The sequence below is a fragment of the Leucoraja erinacea genome, chromosome 6, assembly GCF_028641065.1.
Source record: "Leucoraja erinacea ecotype New England chromosome 6, Leri_hhj_1, whole genome shotgun sequence".
In the NCBI taxonomy this organism is placed as follows: Eukaryota; Metazoa; Chordata; class Chondrichthyes; order Rajiformes; family Rajidae; genus Leucoraja; species Leucoraja erinaceus.
Genome location: NC_073382.1, coordinates 3,487,471 through 3,511,549, shown reverse-complemented (window position 1 = coordinate 3,511,549; position 24,079 = coordinate 3,487,471). Strand labels below are relative to the sequence as shown.

The 24,079-nt window shown below is 41.6% G+C and overlaps 1 protein-coding gene across 3 annotated transcripts in view; it reads right to left on the bottom strand.

Moving 5' to 3' along the window:
- Positions 1-24,079, bottom strand: part of herc2 (HECT and RLD domain containing E3 ubiquitin protein ligase 2) — a 192,596-nt gene that overhangs the window by 93,088 nt on the left and 75,429 nt on the right. For all 3 annotated transcript variants that reach the window (XM_055636505.1, XM_055636506.1, XM_055636507.1), the window contains exons 24-35: positions 22,064-22,167; positions 21,680-21,830; positions 17,861-18,069; positions 15,634-15,766; positions 14,016-14,143; positions 13,704-13,899; positions 13,428-13,558; positions 12,536-12,709; positions 12,284-12,420; positions 9,433-9,584; positions 4,928-5,119; positions 3,356-3,424 (exon numbers count right to left, since the gene is read on the bottom strand). In XM_055636505.1, the coding sequence (XP_055492480.1) occupies positions 3,356-3,424; positions 4,928-5,119; positions 9,433-9,584; positions 12,284-12,420; positions 12,536-12,709; positions 13,428-13,558; positions 13,704-13,899; positions 14,016-14,143; positions 15,634-15,766; positions 17,861-18,069; positions 21,680-21,830; positions 22,064-22,167 (1,776 nt within the window). The remainder of the gene's footprint in view (positions 1-3,355; positions 3,425-4,927; positions 5,120-9,432; positions 9,585-12,283; positions 12,421-12,535; positions 12,710-13,427; positions 13,559-13,703; positions 13,900-14,015; positions 14,144-15,633; positions 15,767-17,860; positions 18,070-21,679; positions 21,831-22,063; positions 22,168-24,079) is intronic.

Here is a 24,079-nt window from a genome sequence, read left to right as displayed (position 1 = left end):
GCTGATCATCCAACTCAGTATCCTGTACCTGCCTTCTCTCCATACCCCGATCCCTTTAGCCACAAGGGCCACATCTAACTCTCTCTTAAATATAGCCAATGCTAAGTGTGTGCTTCAGAACCAATACCTTAATCCCTTGCGCTGTAGCTTTCCATTGTCTGTCTAATTAATAAACTACTTCTCCTCAAACTTTCTCCTAAACTTTCTTCAAAATCACCGTAATTTACTTCTGCTCAAATACTTTTGATGCTTTCTGATCTTTGAACATACCATCCTCAGGCACATTCCCAATCAAACTCCTCTCTTACACGCTGTTCAACATGTTATCTTTTTCAAATGCCCAGCAGACACTTGAAAACTCTTCTAATTAGATTTTCAACACTCACAAAACCATCCTACTCAGAGTTTTAAAGAACAAGCAAATACCACTGGTAGACAAAAGTGCTGGAGAAACTCAGCGGGTGCAGATATCTATGGAGTGAAGGAAATAGGCAACGTTTCGGGCCGAATCCCTTCTTCAGGCTGAAGAAGGGTTTCAGCCCAAAACGTTGTCTATTTCCTTCACTCTATAGATGCTGTTGCACCCGCTGAGTTTCTCCAGCACTTTTGTCTACCTTCAATATTCCAGCATCTGCAGTTCCTTCTTAAACAAATACTACTCCTGACATAAACCATAATATTTTCACCTGAGCTTTATTTTTGAAGGCTTCAGACAGTAGACCACAAAGGTAGACCACACCATTCCCCTTCAATGATTCCCCATCGATGAGCTCCCGATGTTTAGATCATAAAGCCATAATCAATGACAGAGAAGCTCTAAAAAGGCCTACCCCTTACGTGATAAACTCCTTTATCCTTCCTATTTCCTCTGAACTGATCAAAGATGCTTGGTTCGAATAAAACATTGGATGTAATTTATCCTAATTTATTTAGAAGATTGAAGCCAGTCATTTTGCCCTTCATTATGTTATTATTGACTAAATTAGTTATTACAAAATGGAGGATCTTTGCATCTGCAGGGCCTGTTTGTTCTTTTTCTGTGTAAACCTACAAACTGCGAGCTGGTGCCAGAAAGTCTAAGTCCTAGATTGAAATATCAGATAAAGTTAGGTCCAGATGTGCTCCCCATTGTTAAAATGTATGAGGCCTGCTGCAGAAGGGTTGTAAATACTGTTAATAGATGTTTGTGTTACTGTTTGATGATTGGCTGAAGTGTGAAGCCTTGTTTGAATTTGTTTATACACCCTGGGAGAATATTGCATTACTTGATTAACTGACTTATTTCCAGAAGCTTCTGGAGACACATTGTAATGGGGCACTTTGTAATTGGGTTGGGGAACTGTCAATAACACTTTAATATAATTGATATCAGTGATTGGTTTGTAGGGGCTACCACCCACATGTAGTTCTGCCCCAAAGTTGACCCCCACTGGGATCGTTGTCAATCTTCTGGAGGGGCACTTGGGACTGCGGAACCTTTTGGAGGCATCTGCTTACACGAGGCTGAAGAGCTTGGACAAGCAGAGACAAGGATCGATCCCGCGGTGGTTAGGTATTGTATCGGGAGTTTGTTATTGTTTCATAAAATAAAGTTTAGTGGTCCAGTGCTTGACTCAGTGTTTTACTGAACGTGACTAGGGGGGGGGGGGTGGGGGGGGGGGGGGGGGGGGGGGGGGGGGGTTAGGGGGGCTCGGGGAGCATAATTATAATTACAATCTCTGATAACTACTTGTTTACCCAATGCCCCAGGCTGCTCACGTTACTTGCCACCTTGGAGGCCTGTTTGACCCCAAAATGAACACAGGGTGGCGCTATCAGCAGTGTCTGCCTCGCCAACTGCCTCGTCTGTCCTTTCTTTTTTTTTGTTATTTTTAATATGTGTTAAAAAGGTACGTTTTAGTGCACCTTGGTTTGTATTTACGTGGGGGGGTTGCGGGAAAAACTTTTTTTCAATCTCATACCTCGACGGAGATGCGATTTTTTTCCCGTATCGTATCTCCGTCCCCACTGCGGCCTAACATCGTGGAGTTGGCGGACTTTCCTGGAGACCGACCCGGCGCTCCAAGCCGTGGGAGTCTGCGGGACTTTCAACATAGCGGAGCTTGCGATCCCTTTGCTGGGGATCGAAGCTCCAACTGCAGGGCCTGTGGACTTCAACATTGTGGAGCCCGCGGTCTCCCGTAAGAAGAGGCCGATTCGGGAGCTCCATGCCACAGAGGGTTTCAACTGCCCCGACGCAGGAGTTTCGATCACCCCGACGGAGGCTTCAATCGTCGGCTGCGGGGGCTTTGATCGCCCCCACTGCGGATGGTTTGACTGCTCCGACCTGCCTTCCATCACAGTGTGGAATGTGGAATCCACTGTGGTGATAGTTTGTTAACCTTTATGTGGTTGTGAGTCTTATTGCTTTTCACTTAGTATGGCTGTATGATAACTCAAATTTCACTGTCCCTTAACTGGTACATGTGACAATAAACCGACCTTGATTATGCACATCACATCTTCTTAAGCAAAGATCATTTGCATTCATCCGTCCTATTCACTTGCAAATAAATCTTCATAAACACCATTTGCCCAATCAGACTCCAATAGTCTCATACCTTATTCCTTATACCTTATTCTATTCTATTTTATCAATTATGAGATGCAATCCTACACCAATTATTTCCTGTGTTTTGGGCAGGAAGAGAAAATCTTGCTGGATATTCATGGATTTGAATCTATCATTATAATCTGTAATTTCTACTTAATATAGGCTCCAAGTCAGGATCATTACACTAATCTGGATGATAAAGCAGATCTGTTGTGGGAGATTATTAGGATCAACTTTAATGAAGTTTAATGTTTTCACACAGAGAGTGGTGAACTGGAACTCTCTCAGAGGGTAGTCGAGGCCAGATTGGCTATATTTAAGAAGTTAGAGATCTAAGGGGATCAGAGGGTTGTGGGTAGATACTGAGTTGGATCAACATGATCATATTGAATGGCGGTGCAGGGTCGAACCGAAAAAAAAAAAACCAAAAAAAAAAAACGCTGGAAGAATTCAAAGGGCCAGGCAGTATCTCTAGTGGATATGGATAGGTGACGTTTCTGGTCAGGACTCTTCTTCAAACTCCAACACTTTTTTTGGTAAACCTGCACCTGCAGTTCTGTGTGTGTGCGCAGGTAATAAAAGATGAACACCAAATCAACTCACAGGGAAAATAAACCATCAGATGCCTCAGTTTAAATAATTCTACTACTCCACAAGCCGTAATACTCAAAAATAACTTGTAAATTTGAGAACAGAAACAAAAAGCACTACATATATTTCTTTAACCCATATGTTTCCATAGTACCCAAGGTGCACACTTACCGAATGCGCACAAAACTGCCCCACCTTTAAATCTGTTTCTTTCCAATTTTGATATGGACGGTCCTGTTCCTGAAAGTACAAATCGCTTCTTTGAATTATAAACTGACAATTAGGTCATTTTGGACGGCATTATTTATCATTCCTCGAAGTTCTAAACCATAGGAAAGCGTTTTTTTAAAAAGAACATTCATTTCTATAACAAAATTGTGCCGACTACATACTCTCAAAATAAATAGAAACCTTCAGATAAAAATATTCCATAGCTTGCTGCTTTAGGACTTGAGTAAAGCAACTATTTAATAGTCATGAGATCATGAAAGGAGATTGAGGAAATGTTATGAGAAATCAGAAAGCATTTTCTACAGCTTGAAAGGCTGTATTGACATTTATAAATAATTTTGAAAGACTCCAATCATTAGAGCAAGTCATTTGCACAACATGCAAAAGAAGAGCAAAAGTATAATTGAAAGTCCATTGAAAACGCTTCAATTTGATTAATAGAGCTTACTTTTATCCAAATTGCTAGAAGGAAGAGATGATATACAGGCTAAAACAGTCAAAGGAGCTCAACACAGACCTGGAATCCTAATTGTTAAGATCCTAGTAGGTTGAAAAGATTGAGGCGATATAATTTTATCCAACTTTGGTCTGTGCCCACTTCCGACATCATTCCATGTGAATATCCCTTGAGCTTAGTTCCAAGTCTCCCCAGAACCAAGATTAACCTCTTTCTCATCACCATCTTAGGCCATCCTTCATTCTCCCCCTAAACTTCACCACCATATTAAAGGATTTACATTCTTCCACAATTCATTATAATGCACCACCCTTCCTCCAAGTGGAAAACTACCAGTATTACATCTTTACTTGCCTACATTAAGACTATCATGCAAAAGGACATAACGATCCTCTCCTTAGTTTCATTCTTTTCCATGTCAATAAGATAACCCTACCATTCAGATGCCTCAAAAAGCTATTCTAGAACACCATCAGCCAACCATCAAGCTGGCAACTATGGAGACTGAGAGAAAAGAAAGATGTAGCTTGTGTTTTTGAGAGCTTAAATTGGTTCCAAGGTGAAAGCTGGGATTTAAGGAGAAATATATTTCAAGGTAAAAGTGCTTTGATAGGTTTCAAAAACGTCTAAGATAGCAAGAATAGAGATGCACTGTGAAATTAAGGGGAAAAAAAGATACACAATGGAGTGAAAAGAGGTGAGGGGGCGGGAGGGGTGGGAGGGGGGGGGGGAGAAAGATTCAGAAATGATCACCAGAGTATAAAACTCTTTCACGACGAGCTTCCCAAATGCTAATGGAAGATTGCTGCAATATCAGCTTTGTATCTAGATATTCTCAGAAAAACAATATAGCTTGATACAATCAAATAAACATTTCAGCGTCTCCTTCCACTGTGCTAAGAATGCAGCTCTTAACTTGCTTGCCAGTATGCTACAAGGTCACATACATAATCTTCCTGTATAAAAGGTAAAGAAAGTGGCAAAAGACCAAGAGGAGGCAGAGAGAGAATGAAACTTCTTGAATAATAGAACCAGACCATTTTTGTTTTACTGACCTATCAGACGTAGAATTGTTTGAGTCAATGCGAGCAAACCAGAGTTCAACAGAAGACCAAGACTGTTGGCTCCATGCTGCAGCGTTAGCATATTAACCATGATGAGCAAGAAGCGAGCTTGGGGTACGGTTCCAAGGCTTGGTCCTGAAGGATTTTCATTCGTAACAGTTTGCAGAGAGACCGACTGCATTCCTAAAAAAAAAAAAATGCTTTAATTAATAATATTTTGATCCTGCAAATATCTTATTTCTAAAACTCATTTAATTCATTTAAATTAATGACCATCTGTTTTGAAAGTGATTAATATCTGTGAAACATGCAATGCAAAAGATAGACTACCACCATATTGCAATTATAGCCACTCCAGAATGCTGAAAGGGTGTGCAATAGTGATGATGACAAATAGAAATGCAATTTTTCAATACAAGTTACTAACAATATTCTTTTTGTCGCTGTTGCAATTTCATGAGACTGTGCTTTGCTAACGACTTTGTCTATAAACCTAGTACTTGTATTGAGAAACAGAAATGGGATTTTCCCGTTTTCCCAAATGGGATTTACAGATAAGTATCAAAAAAAAATGGATAAAAGGTTGCAGTAAATTCAAATAACGAATGCTGCTGTTTGCTAATTATTACAAAACAGATGCACCTAATGCCAGCACAAATGAAAATGGTGTGGCTCTTGGAAGATTGTTTGAAAGATATAGCATGGAAACAGGCCCTTCGGCCCACTGCCTGGGATAATGATCAAATCAACATTCATTGCTGGTTATTTCAATATCATTCCAACAATTATATTTGAATAGCATCAGTAATGACACACAATATGAAAATGTTTGGCAGCATGGACGGTTTTATTTTCTGTGCCAGGGTGGTGCCTGGTGTAATTACTTTGCACTGTCCAACATCTTGTTGATGACAAATCAATCATGGTGGCACTGGGAAGGGATCAGTTCAGGGAACACAAATGTAAAACTGTTTAGGATTTTTTGTCAAACTACACTGATCAGTCTGTGGAATGGTCTGCACCCGAAACGTCACCCATTTCTTCTCTCCAGAGATGCTGCCTGTCCCCCTGAGTTACTCCAGCTTTTTGTGCCCATCTTCAATTTAAACCAGCATCTGCAGTTCCTTCCTACACACTGACAATAATATGGCAGTACAGACTTACAGACAACACTGCAATTCCAACCCCCAATTCTTTGAATGCTGTTGAATCTCCCGTACAAAATAGTCCAAAAATCCAGCACATACATTTCATGGAAACAAGAGCAGGTCAAAGGCTAGATATCCAGCGGCGGGTCCCCCACATCATCAAAGCCCTTCCGCGTCAGGAGTGTGTTGGAATGTTCATTGCTCGGAGGCATACAGCTCCAGTGACGCCAAAGAAATTAAACAAATCAGCCTGCTTTCTGGTACTCCAATCCCTCTGCCTCTATCCTATGTTGTGTATAGCTTGTGCAGTTACTAGGTTTGGAGACACAAAAGACTGTAGATGATGGAAACTGGAGCAGAAAACAAATTGCCGATGGAACTCAACCAACCCTTTGCTTCCACTGTTTCAGCCTGATCGCTCAATTCCACTAACAGCATGTTTTTTTTTGCCCCCATGTTCAGAGTCATAAGGTCAAAATGGTTAAGAACAGAATTAGGCCATTAGGTCCATCAAGTCTACTCCGCCATTCAATCATAGGTGATCTATCTCTCCCTCCTAACCTCATTCTCCTGCCTTCTCCCCATGGCGCCTGACACCCGTACTAATCAAGAATCTATCTATCTCTGCCGTACAAAATCTGGTGTTGGAATGCAGGCAATATCACCTGTCAATAGAAACCAACTGAGACGAGGACAGAAAACCTGGTTTCTCTTGTCCTTCAGTGGGTTTTGTAGGGACGGGATTAATGATCTTTCTCCAGTTATTTGACTTTGTGAATTTCTCCCCCAGTGTTCTAGTTTCCTCCTACAATCCAAAGATCTGCTGGCTGTTAAGTTAATTGACTTCTTATAAATTGACCCTCGTGTAAACAGATATTGGGAAAATCGGTGGGCTTTAATGGGCATGTGTGAGAGAATTGGGGAAATAAGTGGGAGAATAAATTAAACTTTGAGATTTGCAGTTATGAAGTGTGACCTCAGCAAAGGCTTTCTCTGTGGCAAAGCGCAGGAGACATTTCAGTAGTTAACAGTCAGATTTCATAAGGTCATTAGGGATAGGAATAGAATTCGGTCATTCGGCCCATCAAGTCCACTCCACCATTCAATCATGGCTGATATGACATGGGCATCACACGCCTCAGCACTCGTGAGTAAGGCAAGGCAGCGCCTTTACCACCTCAGGCAATTGAGGAAATTCAGAGTGTCTCCGAGGTTCCTCCAGTGCTTCTACGCAGCGGCGGTGGAAAGCATCTTGTCCGGGTACATTACCATCTGGTTTAGGAATTGCTCTGCCAAGGACAAGAAGGCTCTGCAGAGAGTAGTGCGTTCGGCCGAACGCACTATGGGAACTTCACTCACCCCCCTGCAGGAACTATACAACAGGAGGTGCAACTCCAGAGCAAATAAAATCATGGGAGACCCCTTCCACCCCTGCAACGGACTGTTCCAGCTGCTACGGTCAGGCAAACGCCTCCGTTGCCATGCGGTGAGAACGGAGAGGTTGAGAGAAGGAGTTTCTTCCCAGAGGCAATTCGGACTGTAAACGCCTATCTCACCAGGGACTAACTCTACTGAACGTTTTTCCTTCCATTATTTATTATGTAAAAGAATATGTGTGTTATGATTGTGTTTATAATTTGTTTGGTTGTTTTGTTGTTTGTCTTTTGTACAAAAGTCCGCCAGCATTGCCACTTTCATTTCACTGCACATCTCGTATGTGTATGTGACAAATAAACTTGACTTGACTTGATCTATTTCTCCCTCCTAACCCCATTCTCCTGCCTTCTCCCCATAACCTCTGACACCCGTACTAATCAAAAATCTATCTCCAGATTTGTTCTGCTTCTGGGAAATGATCACAATTTTTGAAATCCAAATGGCATGGTCATTTTTCCCTGAAATGGGAAGTGAACTTACGAATTTGTGATGTTATTTTTCCTCCCCAGAGTTTTAGAACTTCAACCATCATACCAGTCTCCTTGAAGCCTTGTTTCTTGTTGAGCATATACACACACACAAACTTGTATAGTAGCACGCATGTGCTGTGCTGATTAGTCACCAAGAGACTGCCAGAGGCAACTGTGCATGGTCATATTTCTTCAAACATTACGTAATAAAATCACGAATACATCTATTTGCTCTAGAACAAGGCCACCTGTCTAATTTTCAAGGCACTCCAATAAAAATTAAAAAAAGCTGCCTTTCAAATATATTTTGAATTATTACTGGATCTTCAAGCAATCAATCATGGTACTGCAAAAATCACCATAACAAACTGGCTTCCCTGATTTCAACAAGAGATTTCTTGACAAGATTATCTCAATGTTAAACTGCTCCCAGAAATTCCAATTACATTTTGATTAGAATTAGAATTAGATTCCTTTATTGTCATTCAGACCTTTCGGTCTGAACGAAATTATGTTGCCTGCAGTCACACACAGAACCAATAAAAACAAAACATACAATAAACACAAATTAAACATCCACCACAGTGTGTTCACCAAGCACATCCTCACTGTGATGGAGGCAAAGTCTTAGTCTCCGTCTCTTCCCTACTTGTTCTCCCTCTGCGCTGAGGCGATCGATCCAGGCCGGAGATGCCGCCCTCCAGTCCAGCGGACCTCCGTGGTGATGTCGCCGCCGCCGAAAGCCGGAACGCCGTCTCCGCTCCGAGATGGCCCGCCACAGCATCAGCTCCGGGCAGCCGCCCCAGCTCCAGGCCGCCGCCCCAGCTCCGGGTCCCGCAGTCTCCGCTCCGGGCCGCTGCCCCAGCTCCGGGCCGCCGCCCCAGCTCCGGGCCGCTGCCCCAGCTCCGGGTCCCGCAGTCTCAGCTCCGAGCCCCGCTGCATCAGCTCCAGGCCGCCGCCGAAAGCCAGATCGCCGCACCAGTAAGTCGGGCCACCGCTGCCTCAGCCCCGAAGTCGGCCCAGCCTCTCGTTGGTGACTCCTGGCTGGCTCTGCCTCCGGAGCCTCGGGGTCGGTCGCAGGCTGGAGGCCGCCAGCTCCGCCATTAGGCCTCAGCGCAGACGGAGGCAGAGAAGGGGGATACGACACGAAAAAGTCGCATTCCCCGGAAGGAAGAGACAGAGAACATGTTTCACCCCCCCCCCCCCCCCCCCCTCTAACACAACCCAACAAACTAAAACTTAACCAAAACAAGACAAAAAAAACCAACAGAAAAAAGTAAAGACAGACGGACTGCAGGCGAGCCGCAGCTGTTAACAGCGCCGCCATTTCCGGAATGTATGATGTATTAAAGACACATCTTTTACTAAATGGGAAATGTATAGCCTTACTACTGAGGGAAGTGCACATTCTTTAAATTATTTTTGAATAACATTTTCTTACCTAGATCATCAAATCTTCTTTGTGCATCCAGCAGCATGTTGCGAATATTCTGAATTGCCCAGGCATAAAGTTTGCCAAAAGTAACTTCAAGCAGCATACGATTAAATGGCGGAATGCGATCCACATCTTTCAAGCAGTCTGAAACAGGCTCACTAATAAGAGGGTTTGTATTTCAGAATATTGTCATAGCAAGATAAATCTCAAAACACAAACAATTAGTATTAAATTATAAGAGTAATTATAAAATTGTAAGTAATAAAAGAGTAATTATAAGAATAATTTAGTACACAAACTAGGCTTAAATAATAAATATAGTTCAATAATTTAAGATCTGCATTATAAACAATCTACAAATTGAACTAATGGCAGACAAATTCTAAATGTTGAATATTCATAGATAAATCCTATAGAAAAAAATCACTGAACAATAAGCCTGGACATTAATCAATAAAATGCCAATAATCTTTCATCAGATTGATCTTGATCAGAAATCCTGATAGTTCAGCATCTGGTTCATCAGGTGTTGGTTCCTATACACCCATTACCACACTATGTCTTATTCCTCTGCTTGCATTAATACACTGGGTGCCCCAGTTCCCAGGCTCCATTTGAACATAATGGGTTCACTAAAAAAGTGAAAGTGAATTTTTTTGAAAAGTGAAATTAGAAGTATGTAGGTGTATTAATTCAATAACATAAGATAGTCCAGAAAATTTCCCATCCTGGCAACAAAGTTCCACCCGTACCAGATTAAAGAAATTTTACTGTATACTTTTCCCTGGAAATGGGTCAGTGTTCTAATGTGTCTTACGATACAAATTCAAAGAAAGCTTTTTGGATAAACTGGAACGTCGGAGGCTGAGGGGAGACCAGATAGAAGAATATAAAATAATAAGGAGCATTGAGTAGACACGTGAGCATGCCAAGGACTAGAGGTCATAGCTTTAAAGTTGAGAGAGACAAAATCTAAAGGTGGTGCACAGGGCAAGTTTTTTCTACTTCACTGAAAACGGTGGTTGCCTGGAGCATGTTGCCAGAGATGCTGGGAGACAGATACGAAGCTAGCATTTAAGAGGCTTTTGGATTGGCACATGGATATTCAGGGAATGGAGGGATATGGATCGCATGCAAGCAGTAGAGATTAGCTTCACAGCGTGTTTGGCATGTACATTGTGGGCCGAAGAACTTGTTCTTGTGTTGTACTATTCTACGTTCTTTGTCTAGTAGCAATTATTAGTTTATTTTGGGCACATGGCAAATTCTATGCATTTTCCTATTTGTTCCTATGTTTTATCCACAAAATATTAACATCCAGAGAAGCCTGAACATACACAATGCTGAAACAAAAATCTAAACACTATCTCCTGGATTTTCACCGTTTCACATGTGGCCCATATCTGTGCAGGCCACTCGTGCACGAGCAAACATTCACAATTCACAACGTGATGGAGTCCAACAGTAGGAATATACCCAGAAAGGTTTCTCAGGGTATTATAATTTCAGATAATTCCAGGCCCGCTCTGCAACCTATGTCCTACCAGTCCTGTTCATTGCAACACACCCTTCACACCAGGTATACTGACTGTTTAAAATGTGTTGCACAATTCATGTTTCAGGCCATTGCCACTGATCTCTCATACCACTCACTGTCTTAATACCCTCTTGGCCAGCATCTTCCAAACATACTACTGATTCAATACAATACAATACAATTTATTTGTCACTTGAACCTCATAGAGGCTCAAATGAAATGTTGTTTCTGCAGTCATACACACAAGAAAAAAAGACTCAAGACACAACATAATTTACACAGACATCCATCACAACGCATCTCCTCCTCGCTGTGATGGAAGGCAAAAAAAACTTCTCTCTCCCCTGCACTCCCCATTCCCCTCCCGATGTCAGAGTCAAAGCCCACGGCGGGCGATGGCAATTGGCCCGCGGCCATTAACGCCGCGCCGGGCGATGCAAGGCCGCGCTCCGGGTCTTGTTGTTGGAGCCCCCGACGGGCGCTAGCAAAGTCCCGCAGCCGCTGAGCCGCGTGGGGCGATGTCAGGCCCCGCTCCAGTTACTCCTCGACCCCGCGACTCGGGCGGGAGAAGTCGCCGTTGCGGTAGCCCCGAAAAGCGGTCTCCCAGTAGGGACTCGCGGGCTCCCGACACCACTGTCCACCGGATCTGCGGTTGGAGCCTCCGAATCTCCGAGGGTCGGGTCGCAGCAGCGCGCCACCACAGCTCCACCCGCTCCGAACTCGGCCAGCTCCGTGATGGTGAGTAGGTCAGCAGCTCCGCGACTGGAGCCCCAGGTCGTTCCTGCTGGAGGCCGCTCCACGTTGCAGCCCCAAATCACAATCATTTACTCTGCTGGTCATCTCCATCTTGTAACCATCTTGACCGTGCGTAATCATTTTACAGACGATTTCCGAAACCACGGTTGCCGTGTCCTCCTATCTGCTACTTTTGCAATAATAATGGTGATCTAGTCCAATTCCACCAAACCTTTTTCATTACAGCATGTAAATCATAGAAATCTTACCACAATAGGTCACTGTAACTTGAAAGGGAAATGCATTTTTTCCGCAAAACTAAAAAATCTGTTGTGGTCTAGAAAAACGAATACATTATTTTTTTTTAAGTTCCAACATGAAGTTCAATTTGTAGCCCATGCAAAAATGGGCATAGGAAAAAATCGGAAATAACAATTTTTTTGGCCATTAGATGGCATACCAAATCATAATAAAATAACCATTACTACTCAAAACTGCTGTGTTGTTCGCTTGTACCTTTGTGCTTTCACATGTCAGATGTACACACATGTAATGCTTTAAAGTAAGTTAAAGAAGTTGTTTTACCCTATATTTGTCCCCTCAGGGATGAGCCTTTGCCAGCCACAAAATAGGGCATATTGCACTGATGGAAGCAAAAAGCTTTTTGAAACCAGTTTAAGCATAGTTTCTATTCCTTCCAAACGAACCTCGGCTCTCTCCAACTGTAAATGCAAACAACAGATCAATTGTTATTTAAAACCAATTAAGTTGAGAAGCTTTAAACAGCAAATTAATTTTCACAATATTCTGGCCAGTTGGATGGAAATTCCAACTTACTTGTTTTAAAAGACATTTCCTCATTTTCTCCACATCTATTGGTTCTTCTTTCAAAGCAAAGTCCACAATGTTTGCCATCAATGCTGATTGAGGAAAACAGCCCAGAAAATTGTGTTTCAACCACTTGTACCTGTGGACACTCGATACAGATGAAAGAAGAGGTTGCCATTTGTCCTGCATCACATTGGTGAATAAAACACAAATTAAAATTGGCATATTAGTTATATCATGAAATGCAAAATCCAAAGATTCAAAAGCACTCAGATTTATTTGTCAATGCCACACCTATAGTCTCCAATAAAAATGTGAGCTTTCACATCTGGGCATAATAAAAAAAACAGAATTTAAGTAGAATTTAAAAAGGGCCCTTTTTGAAGAGGTACATAGATACATAAAAAAATAGGTGCAGGAGTAGGCCATTCGGTTTGCTGCTAGCATTATTAGGCGAAGCATTTTTGTTGAAGCAACCTTGGTTAGCTGGTGCATTGTGTCCTTCAGTTACCATAGCGACACTGTGGTGATAGAAACATAGAAAATAGGTGCAGGAGTAGGCCATTCGGCCCTTCGAGCCTGCACCGCCATTCAATATGATCATGGCTGATCATCCAACTCAGTATCCCGTACCTGCCTTCTCTCCATACCCCCCCGATCCCTTTAGCCACAAGGGCCACATCTAACTCCCTCTTAAATAGAGCTATAGGTGTATGAGGTTCAAGCAATAATGGAACAGTTTAATTCTTAGGCACAAAAGAATTGAAATATTTAAAGCAATTAATTAAATATAATGATGTAAAATATGAAAGGATTATGAATACAGGAAACATTAACATGCTATCATCATGATTAATGACATTGGCTTTGTACGAAAGATGAATCTTTGTTACTCTCCCACCTTTGATTTCACAGGAATGTCTTTTTTATCCACACCCCCAGGATTAATAGGCACACCACAGTCCTCCACATCACTCTCGTTGTTTTCAATCTTCGATTCTTCCACATCAGCAGATTCAGACTTTTTTGGAACTGTTAAGTCACCACACAGGAAGTATTACAAACAATTAGCAGGACAAAGCCACAAACGTTTTTTCTTTAAATTCTAAACACCTTCAAAGATTTCGATAAAAACATAGCAAAAGGGCCAAGAAGAAAACATCCTAATGGTGCATACCTCTCATCCTTCTCCTTTCACGAATGATTTTCTGGGTAATTTTACGCCAACGAGGGGATGAACTTAGTAGCTTCAGCTTTGACATCATGGAAAGGTCATTACTGACAGCAGGCCGCAGCTCATTGAACAAAAACCTTAGCCGCTCGATTACTGGTGCACACACCTCTTTGTATGACCGTCCTTGCTCTTGGTGAGTCTAAGATTTGGATGCAAGAAAAATTGAATAAAATTCTAAATGATACATGGCTCGCAGCACCTTGAAAGCAAAGGTTAATTCTAAAGAAGCCGAATATAGACATCAGAAAATTATACCTTTATTAAGGAGCACTTGGCCTGGTATACGACCCGACAAACATCTCCCACTGATTTAGGCAATGATTTCAATTTTGCCTGATCCACTCCAAGGGCAGTTTGATTGATAACAGACAAGGCTGCATGGCCTGAATCAAGTTTACAAAAAGAGAACACATTACAATGAACAGATACTTGAGAGATTTTAACACTTCATTCAGCAGTAGTATTTAATATTTAATTCAGGGGCGGCACAGGCACTGTGGCACAGCGGTAGAGTTGCTTCTTTACAACACCAAAGACCCAGGTTCGATCCCGACCGGGGATCCTGGCTGCATGGAGTTTAAGTATAGTTTAGAGTTAGTTTAGTTCGTTGTCACGTGTACCGAGCTGGAGTGAAAAGCTTTTTTGTTACATGCTGCATATAGTCAACGGAAACATGATAAACAAGCTATCCACAGTGTACAAATACTGGACAAAGGGAATAACATTTAGTTCAAAGTAAAGTCCAGTAAAGTCCTATTAAAGATAGCGTAAGTGTCTTCAATGAGGTAGGTGGTAGGTCAGGATCATTCTCTAGTTAATGACTACGTGGGTTTTCTCCGGGTCATCTAGTTTCCTCCCACATCCCAAAGACACGTAGGTTTGTAGATTAATTGGCCTCTGTAAATTGTCCCGAGTGAATGAGACCGGGTGATCACTGGTTATCTGGTTATTATGTCACCTATTAATGCCTTTCCCAATTTATTTTAAAATAATTCAGTCCCATCCATGATCAGTCTTTAATTTTGAATTATTTCAAATTCAGTATATAACACAATGTCAATCTATTTCTGCAGACCCACAAGTAGATGACACTAATGGAGAGGAGAGGAGAGGACAGTCATACTCGTTTCGAGTGACCGCCAATGATGATAGATGATGATGAACTCAGCCCATCCCACCTTTATCTGACTTTGCGAGAACAGGGACCAAGAAAATTCACTTTCAGTGTTGTGTCCATTCTGATTTTTTTGCTTTACCGTTATTTGCTCTTTTTTCTTTCATTGAAAAACATGCAGGTAATCACGATTTAGCCCACAAAATGATTATGCATCTGACAACTTTCCTAAATCGATAGTGTAAGTATCAGAGTTTGTTCACCCTAAATTAAGTTGGTGTAGAAGAGGCAAAGGAAAAGACCAATAGCTTTGGAGAAATACAAGTATTTGCCTTCATATTGGAAGCACTACATTTTCTTGGACAATTGATGCATCTTGTTCAGAATTTCTAAACAGCACAAAAACAGTCACAATTCCAGTGTGCAATGTTTCCTCATCAGCAATTTGTCATTACCATTTCATCAACAAGTAATAATCATAGCGCAACATTAAAAGATTCCCTTTCCCTTTCAGAAAATTTAAATTAAATGATGTTCGAGGAAAATGAAACTTTGCCTTTACCATTTCGGCTAAAATTAAAATCCAAGTTAGCACACCTGTGTTTTTTTTACCCAGACAATGTCAAGTAAAACGATGACCATCTACAGTAGCATGCGCTTGAAACAGAACAGAAATGATACCTAGTTCGAATTAGACCACTCGCTCTGTTCAAAATTACTAACAATGCTCATCAGTAAAAACAATCTAGAAATAACAACCTAAATCCTGGTGTTTCAGAAGACAACACATCAGTAATCGCCCAACGTCTTCTACAGGATGTTCAGGAGGGAAGGTGATTGGCGTCGTCAGGTGGCACTGCTTACAAGAGCGCTCTATTTGGCACAAGAAATCCTGCCAATGGAATAGAAAACAACACTCAAACCAAGACTTCGAAAATATGTGTAAATTGACTTCAAATTGCTTTGAAAGGAAATATTATGCAGCATCTATTTTTACAAAATTCATTCTTAGACTTTGATCTTAGAATTATTTATTAAAAGAATAATGAGTAAAGTCACATTTGTAAAATATTAATTCTATTTCATCAACTCTCAACCAAATTGCCCACCCCAAAATTACTACATGGCTGTTTGGAACATACCTTGTTCCTGCTTGAGAAGGTCAAAGGTAAAAAGATGCAATGGCAACCTCAACACGATGCATTAATTTATACACATTTTTGTACACAAAAATAATTCTCCCAAAACACCGTTTATAGGAATAAAAATGAGAAGGCAAAAATGCAAAGACTTGGATACACTAAACAAACACTTTAAAAAAGGAGTAGGAATTTAATGACAAACTTTAGAGTGGGAACGTGGAACAGAAGCGTGTGGGAATGCCAACACCAGGATATCAAATTATACCAATTCATGGCATCGGGTGGAAACAGGGCATTTCATTTGGACCTCCAGGGGTCCAAATGACAATTAAATAGACTATTGACTAAACAGGGTGCAATGCTAACAAATTCTGGAAGGAGAGCTTGAGGAAGAAAACTGAACATTGAATACAGAAAATTATGAAGGTTTTTTGTCAAAATAATTTTTAAAAAAACACTTGTCGCTTTGGAAGAAGTAAGCAGCAAAACAGATCCTGAATTATTTATATTTTTCCATGGGAAGGAGTCCTCATCCCCCAGTGATGACCCCTTCTCCCGTCTCCAACGTACCTCCTCCTCTTTGACTCCCCCTCATGGCCATCTACCTGCTTTAGACCTTTTTATTTTAAACTGCAGGCGAGACATCAACCGCCTCAACTTCTCCACTCCCTTTTCTCACGCTAACCTCTCCCCCCTCCCCTCTGAACGTTCAACCCTCCACTAACTCTGCAACAACCCAGACTGGGTGATCAAACCTGCCGACAAGGGAGGGTGCCGTGGTAGTCTGGCGCGCTGATCTCTACAAGTCTGAGGCCACGCGCCAACTCTCAGACACCTCCTCCTACTTATCCTTGGACCATGACCACACAGACGAGCACCAGGCCATAATCTCTAACATTATCACTGGCTTCATCACTTCCGGCTCCCTGCCCTCCCAACTCCAACCTCATCGTTCCACAGCCCCGCATGGCCCGATTTTACCTTCTCCCCAAAATCCACAAACCTGACTGACCTGGCAGACCCATTGTTTCTGCCTGTTTGTGCCTCACCAAACTTATTTCCACATACCTCTACTCCATCCTATCCTCCCTGATTAAATGCCTCCCTACCTATGTTCAAGACACCACACACGCTCTTCGTCTCCTCCATGACTTCCGTTTTCCAGGCCCCTATTCCCTCATCTTCACTATGGATGTCCAGTCATTCCACACCTCCATCTCCCACCAGGAGGGTCTTAAAGCCCTCCGTTTCTTCCTCGACTGCAGAACCAACCAATCCCCGTATATACTGATGCTCTCCTTCGGCTAGCGGAGCTGGTCCTTACCTTTATCAACTTTTCGTTTGCCTCCTCCCATTTCCTCCAAATCCAAGGTGTAGCTATGGGCACATGCATGGGCCCCAGCTATGCCTGCCTCTTTGTAGGACACGTGGAACAATCCTTGCCCGAGGCGTACCATGGCCCTATCCCCAAACTCTACCTCCGCTACATCGACGACTGCATTGGTGCTACGTCCTGCACCCATACAGAACTCACTGACTTCATCCATTTTGCCACTAACTTCCATCCAGCACTCAAATACACCTGGACCATTTCCAACATCTCCCTACCGTTTCTAGACCTCACTATCACCATCGCAGGTGACAAGCTGCTGACCGACATCTACTATAAACCCACCGACTCCCATGGCTATCTGGATTACACTTCTTCCCAATCCTGCTTCCTGTAAGGGCTCCATCCCCTACTCCCAATTCCTCCGTCTTCGCCGCACCTGAATCATTTAAAATGAGAACCAGATAAAATAAACTTATTTCTTCAACTTTCAAACACTATTTGAAGCACATACCTTTACATTGTGATCTTGAATATTATTGTCCGCAATTGCTTGTAAGAACGGTTGAGTGTGGTCACCGAGTGTTAAATTCCGTACATAGAGCTTGGCTTTGTCTGGTGTGGTGGTGGCACTGCAATGGTCCTCATCTTTTTCCTCATTGTAACTGTAATGAATCTGGCTTGTCTGCAAGCCTCCAGAGAAAAGGGACGACTGAAGCCACTCTGTTAAATATGAAGATGAATAATTAGCTCTACAAAGATCTCACTAGCTTCTAACACTTTACTTTTAAAACCGACGAGATGGTGAAACAAGTCTAACATAATGATTTCTTCCCGTCTTTTGATAACTGGAACCTAAACCCTAAACATCAACATAATCCAAAGTTTTGTCCTTTTCTTGTCCACAATCAGCACCATTCAAATCACTGTGACTAGACTCGAGATTAAGAACAGAACAGAAGTGATGAATCTCTGGAAACTCACTGAGGGTAGTTGATCTAGTTCATGGCTATATTTCGAGTTTACCTTGTGGCTAAAAGCTGGAGGAGAGAAGGCAACGGGATACTGAGTTGGGTGCAGCATGCATCTATGGAGCGAAGGAAATGGGCTAACGTGCACCTAATTTTCGGTTTTCCGAAACCCTTCTTCTTAAGCAGAACCTATCTACTCATAGCTATCCAGCTATCCACTAATGAACAACGCTAACAATGATCGATTCCACATTTTCCTTGAACTTTATCCCCTTTTATCCCTCGGTCTCACACCTTACCCTTCCATATCTCTGTGTCGCCCTCTCCCGGATTCTTACTCTGAAGAACGGTCTCGACCCGAAACGTTACCCAGTCCTTCTATCCAGAGATGCTACCTGGCCCGCTGAGTTACTCTTGCATTTTGTGTCTATCTTCGGTGTAAACCAGCATCTGCAGTTCCTTCCTACACATTCAGACTAATCTATCATAGAATCCACAATTCCCTACCCCTTCACGTTAAAACAAAAATATGACCATTTATTATTAGCAAATTAAAATTAGAGGAGGAAATAAAGGTAGTGGGGACACAACTCCTTAAAATCAATTTTAAAGTTACTTTCACAAACAAAACTCCCGAATCTCAAAATTCAGAACCATTTGACACGGCAGAGTAAATAAAATTAACTGAAAAGGAAACAATGGCCCAGATTTGCCTTTATGAGCAGAGGCATGGCTTTCTTTACAAAGATGTTGTTCAGACTGTTTATGAGGATGTTGCCAGCTCTAGAGGGTCTGAGCTAAAGGCAGAGGTTGAGTAGGCTGGGACTCTATTCCTTGGAGCGCATGAGGATGAGGGGTGTTCTTCTAGAGGTGTATAAGATCATAAGAGGAATAGATCAAGTAGATGCACAATGCCTCTTGCCCAAAGTAGGTGAATTGAGAACCAGAGGACATAGGTTTAATGTGAAGGGGAAAAGATTCAATAGGAATCGGAGGGGTATCCTTTTCACACAAAGGGCGGTGGATGTATGGAACAAGCTGCCAGAGGAGGTAGTTGAGGCTAGAACTATTGCAAACATCTAAGAAACAGTTAGAAAGATAGTGTAGGAAGAAACTGCAGATGCTGGTTTAAACCGACGATAGACACAAAAAGTTGGAATAACTCAGCAGGACAAGCAGCATCTTTGGAAAGAAGGAATGGGTGACGTTTCGGGTCAAGACCCTTCTTCAGACTGGTTAGGGATAAGGGAAATGGGAGATATAGATGATGACGTATAGATGATGTTAACAAAATGAGAGAGAGTACAGAGGAGAGATTCAGCAACTAAGAGAGAAATGACACAAGTTATGGAGCGCAAATAAGGGGGGACTTGATAGAGGTTTTTAAAAATGAGAGGGTAGACAATGACGTGGAAAAGCTTTTCCCACTGAACAGGGAATTCAAACATTGACTTGAGAATTAACTGTAGGGGGTGAGGGGGAACTTCTTTAAAAAGAGAAGCTTCTAGGTGGTGGAGGCAGGTCGTTTTTACATTTAAAAATAAATTGGATAGTTATATGGATGGGGGGGGAGGGTTACAGCGAGAGGGACTAGGGGAGATTATGTGTTCGGCATGGAGTAGAAGGGTCGAGATGGCCTGCTGTGTATAAGCCCTGAATTGAGAGAAAGTGTGACTTGGGTAGATAGGGAATGTCTCTGTAAAACCCTATTGAGAGAAATTAATATTCATACCACTGGGCTGTAAGCTGCCCCAGCAAAATATGAAATACTGTTCCTCCAATTTGCATTCAGCCTCACTCTGACAATGGAGAACTAGGACAGAAAGGTCTGCTCTGCGTAGGAATGGAAAGGAGAATTAAAGTGTCCAGCAACCAGGAGATCGGGTAGGTACATGGATAGTAGACAAAATTGCTGGAGAAGCTCAGCGGGTGCAACAGCATCTATGGAGCGAAGGAAATAGGCAACGTTTCGGAAACGTTGCCAATTTCCTTCGCTCCGTAGATGCTGTTGCACCTGCTGAGTTTCTCCAGTATTTTTGTCTACCTTCGATTTTCCAGCATCTGCAGGTACATGGATAGGACAGGTTTGAAGGGATACGGACCAAATACATGCAGGTGGGACTAGTGTAGCTGGGACATGGTGGCCGGTGTGGGCAAGTTGGGTAGAAGGGCCTGTTTCCACACCATCACTCTATAACTGTACTTTTGGACAATGTCAAGGATTTATGAGCTGGCCAGTGGAAATCTCAGTGCAACAATTGTTCTAGGCCAGTGTTGTCTTGTTCAGTGGAGACTGAACACGACAAGCAATCTTGAGACTCTTCACTGGCAGCATAACAGTTAGTGCAGCTAGTACGAATGGGAAACCCAGGTTCAATGTTAATCATGGCTGGTATCTGTACAGAGCTTGTACAAAACTCCACATGGCCATATCACTTTCCACTGGGTGCTCCTAAATTCAATGGGGACTTAAATGAGTCAGAATAAGCTGCAAGGCTGCAGAAGAAATAAGGGGAGGTAATGGCACAGATTGGGTTGCACTGCTGGGAGCTGGATGGAACCCAATCAACCAAATGGCCTCCTGTGTCGATTGAAATAGAAAATGCACAAAATGCTAGAGTAACTCAGCAGGTCAGGCAGCATCCCTGGAGAAAAGGAATAGGTGATCTTTCAGGTCGAGACCCTTTTTCAGATTGAAGTTACTTAAACTGAACAAGGACTAATAAATAAACAAGAAATGCAAGTTACCTTGAGATTGTTTACTGCGAGCAAAATAAAATGGGAAATAAAATGGCAACCAGAGGGAGAGATACAAGTATTTTTTTTAAATATAAATCTCCAATAATAGTTTTCTTTTGGAGGCCTTAGGGAACCGTGCTTGCAATATTTTTTCAGGGCCAAAGGCATTGTTCTACACCAATCGTTACTCAACACACCGTTGAAATCTCACTTAGTGCTAAATATGCTACAACCACCATTTGCAGCCGTTTCTATGGTGTACAACTGATCAAGTACCCCATGATATTTCTATTACAGATTGAGCTAATTGACAAGGAGAGATACAACAAACATTTAACCAATGACCCAGATACCACTAATAGGAACACCTAATTATAATAATTAGATATTTATATTTAACATATATAAAATTCAGTATTTAACAGCACGTAGCTATCCGTGTTGTGATAAGATTATCCTTGTGATTGCCTCACTATTATTGTTATTACTACAGGCAAATCTGGGCCACTAAAAGCATAGCTGTCTTAAATACATTTAAAATTTCATACAAAAACATAGACAACCCTTTAGGTTTTTAACACCAAAGCTTTTTTTTTTAAATGAAGTAGAGTCGGCATACTAACTGGCACATTCAATTTCCAGCGATGACAAAGGAGTACTCATTCCCAAATATGAAGCATGTAATCCTAGGAGAAGACCAAGATTCCTCTCCGTGTCTATTAGGGGTGAAGATAAACTACTAAGATCCGGTGTGGTGACTACTTCCTGATCTGGCTATAATGGAGATAAGAAAAGAGATTAAAAACACTGGCATTTAATATTTCCTAATATAAACTTAGATGGGATTATGTTATTTTTTATGTTACAAATAGTCTTGTGCGATGCAATATCCATTTTTAAAAATTAAATCATTCATTAAATGAAAATGAAGAGCAAAATAGACACATGTTTAAATCTGGTCTTATTCGAGATGGATCTTAGTACAGCTTTACAAAATGCTTCTATACCTCCACATACTGGCCAACACAAAATGCTTGCATTGATTCTCGTGTATCTTCAAATTGGAGGGCAGCTTCCAATGCAACTACTGGGTCTTCTCCAGCAAACTGAGCTGAAAGGAAAAATAAGCTGCTTTTACTATACTTACATCAATTCTCTTAATCACAGAAAGATTTGTATGAAACCAATGCTTTTGCTTTTGTCTGGATGTTTTTCTGCAATGGAGACTATTTTTATTATCATCAGGTCTCTTTTCTTTGTAATCACTTTCCCACTGAGGAAGCAACGCGTTACGTTTGTCTCAAACAATAACATGTATATTCCGAGGCATTCTTCTGCTTCCCAAGTGTCAGATTCCAAAAATAACCACAATATCTCTGGCACTCATTCTCGCTATAAATGTAAACAGGCCTGGCATGATTGAGGGCAAGAAACAATGTTGTGTCCAGTGACCCCTTCAGTGTCCTCCTCCCCGACTCAGACTGATGAAGGGTCTCGACCTGAAACGTCACCTATTCCTTCTCTCCAGAGACATTGCCTGACCCGCTGAGTTAAGCCAGTATTTTATGTATCTCCCATGTTCCTTCTTACACAAAGTAGTAACATTGCCCTAAGACTAGGGTTCTCAACCTGGGGTAAATTTACCCCAGGGGGTAAATATTGCCTACCCAGGGGATAAATTTGGTGATTCTGGATTTGTACATATTTTTTCTCATTGACTGACTGTGTTTGGTTCTGGTATTTGTTCATCATTAGCTGTTCACAAATAAGTGAAATTACATTGTTATGTGCTATTAAAGTTGCCAGGGGTAAATGGGACGAAAAAGGTTGGGAAGCCCTGCCCTACAAACAAGGAACATTGGCAAAGAGTTGTGGAGGTGGTCATTCAATATATTCAGAGCAGACATCAACGGGAGTCAAGGGGATTGAGGAGAAATTAGGAAAGTGGTGTCGAGGACAAGATTGCATTTTATTGACTGGCAGAGTAAGCTCAAAGTAAAGGGCCAATTGGCCCTCTCCTGATCCCTTTTCTTTTGTTGGTGTTCCTATGTTGCAGGCATATCTCGTTACATGGGTTCAAAATTCCCATACTTACATGCCCAAAAGTAAGCAAAATAATCTGGTTGACATGTAAATTAAACTCCACCTGTCCTAGGGCAAGAATGAAAAGAAAAAAAGTCAATAGCAGTGCAATGGCAAAAGTGGCCAATATTTTGAGCAGTTCAAATTCTCATTACAGATATTTATAGAAAAAAAAGGTCACGGGCAGATTCAAAAGGATAAGAAATTTAAATGCAAAAAGGAAAATTAGTTAGAAACTATTCTGTTACTGCTTGCTGTGAATTAAGAGAAATATTCCTATTTTCTCATGAACATAACAATTGGCTTTTATGTATCAAAATTGCATTCTGTTTGAGTAAGATCTCGTGTCTCAAAAATTCCAAATCTAGTTAGAGTGGCATTGAACAAAGCACCATCAGTTTTGTTGATCAACACCTTTCTTTAGAAATTAAACTTGGTGAAACTCCCATTGAACCGAGCTGATGTTAACAATTCTAATTCTCCATGCTAATTAGCTCCCCAACTAATTTCCTGGCAGACAATTTTCTAATCAATTGCTAACACCAGAGGACGGTAAATTTCACTGAATATAACCCTGATTTTCAGTTTTCACAGGAAATTCCCACAGCACAACTAGGCAATGTAGTTGCCCATCACAATGCATAAATATTATTTCACCCGTGAAGTTGGAATAATGGCTCACAGGTGAAGGCTAGAAAGGAATCTCAGTCAATTCCCCTATGAATATGTATCCAAGTCACAAAACAATCATAAATCTATTCTCAATGGGAGCCATAAGCACATGCTGTATGGATATCCAAAGAACACTTTGTTAGGACAGAGTAACAATGACGTGGGAATGCAAACTGGACACAAAAATAAAAGAACATAGATTCCGCACATCTTCATCTGGATGAAGGAAACGAAGATCGAAGGCAAAAATAAAGTAACTGATTGTTAAA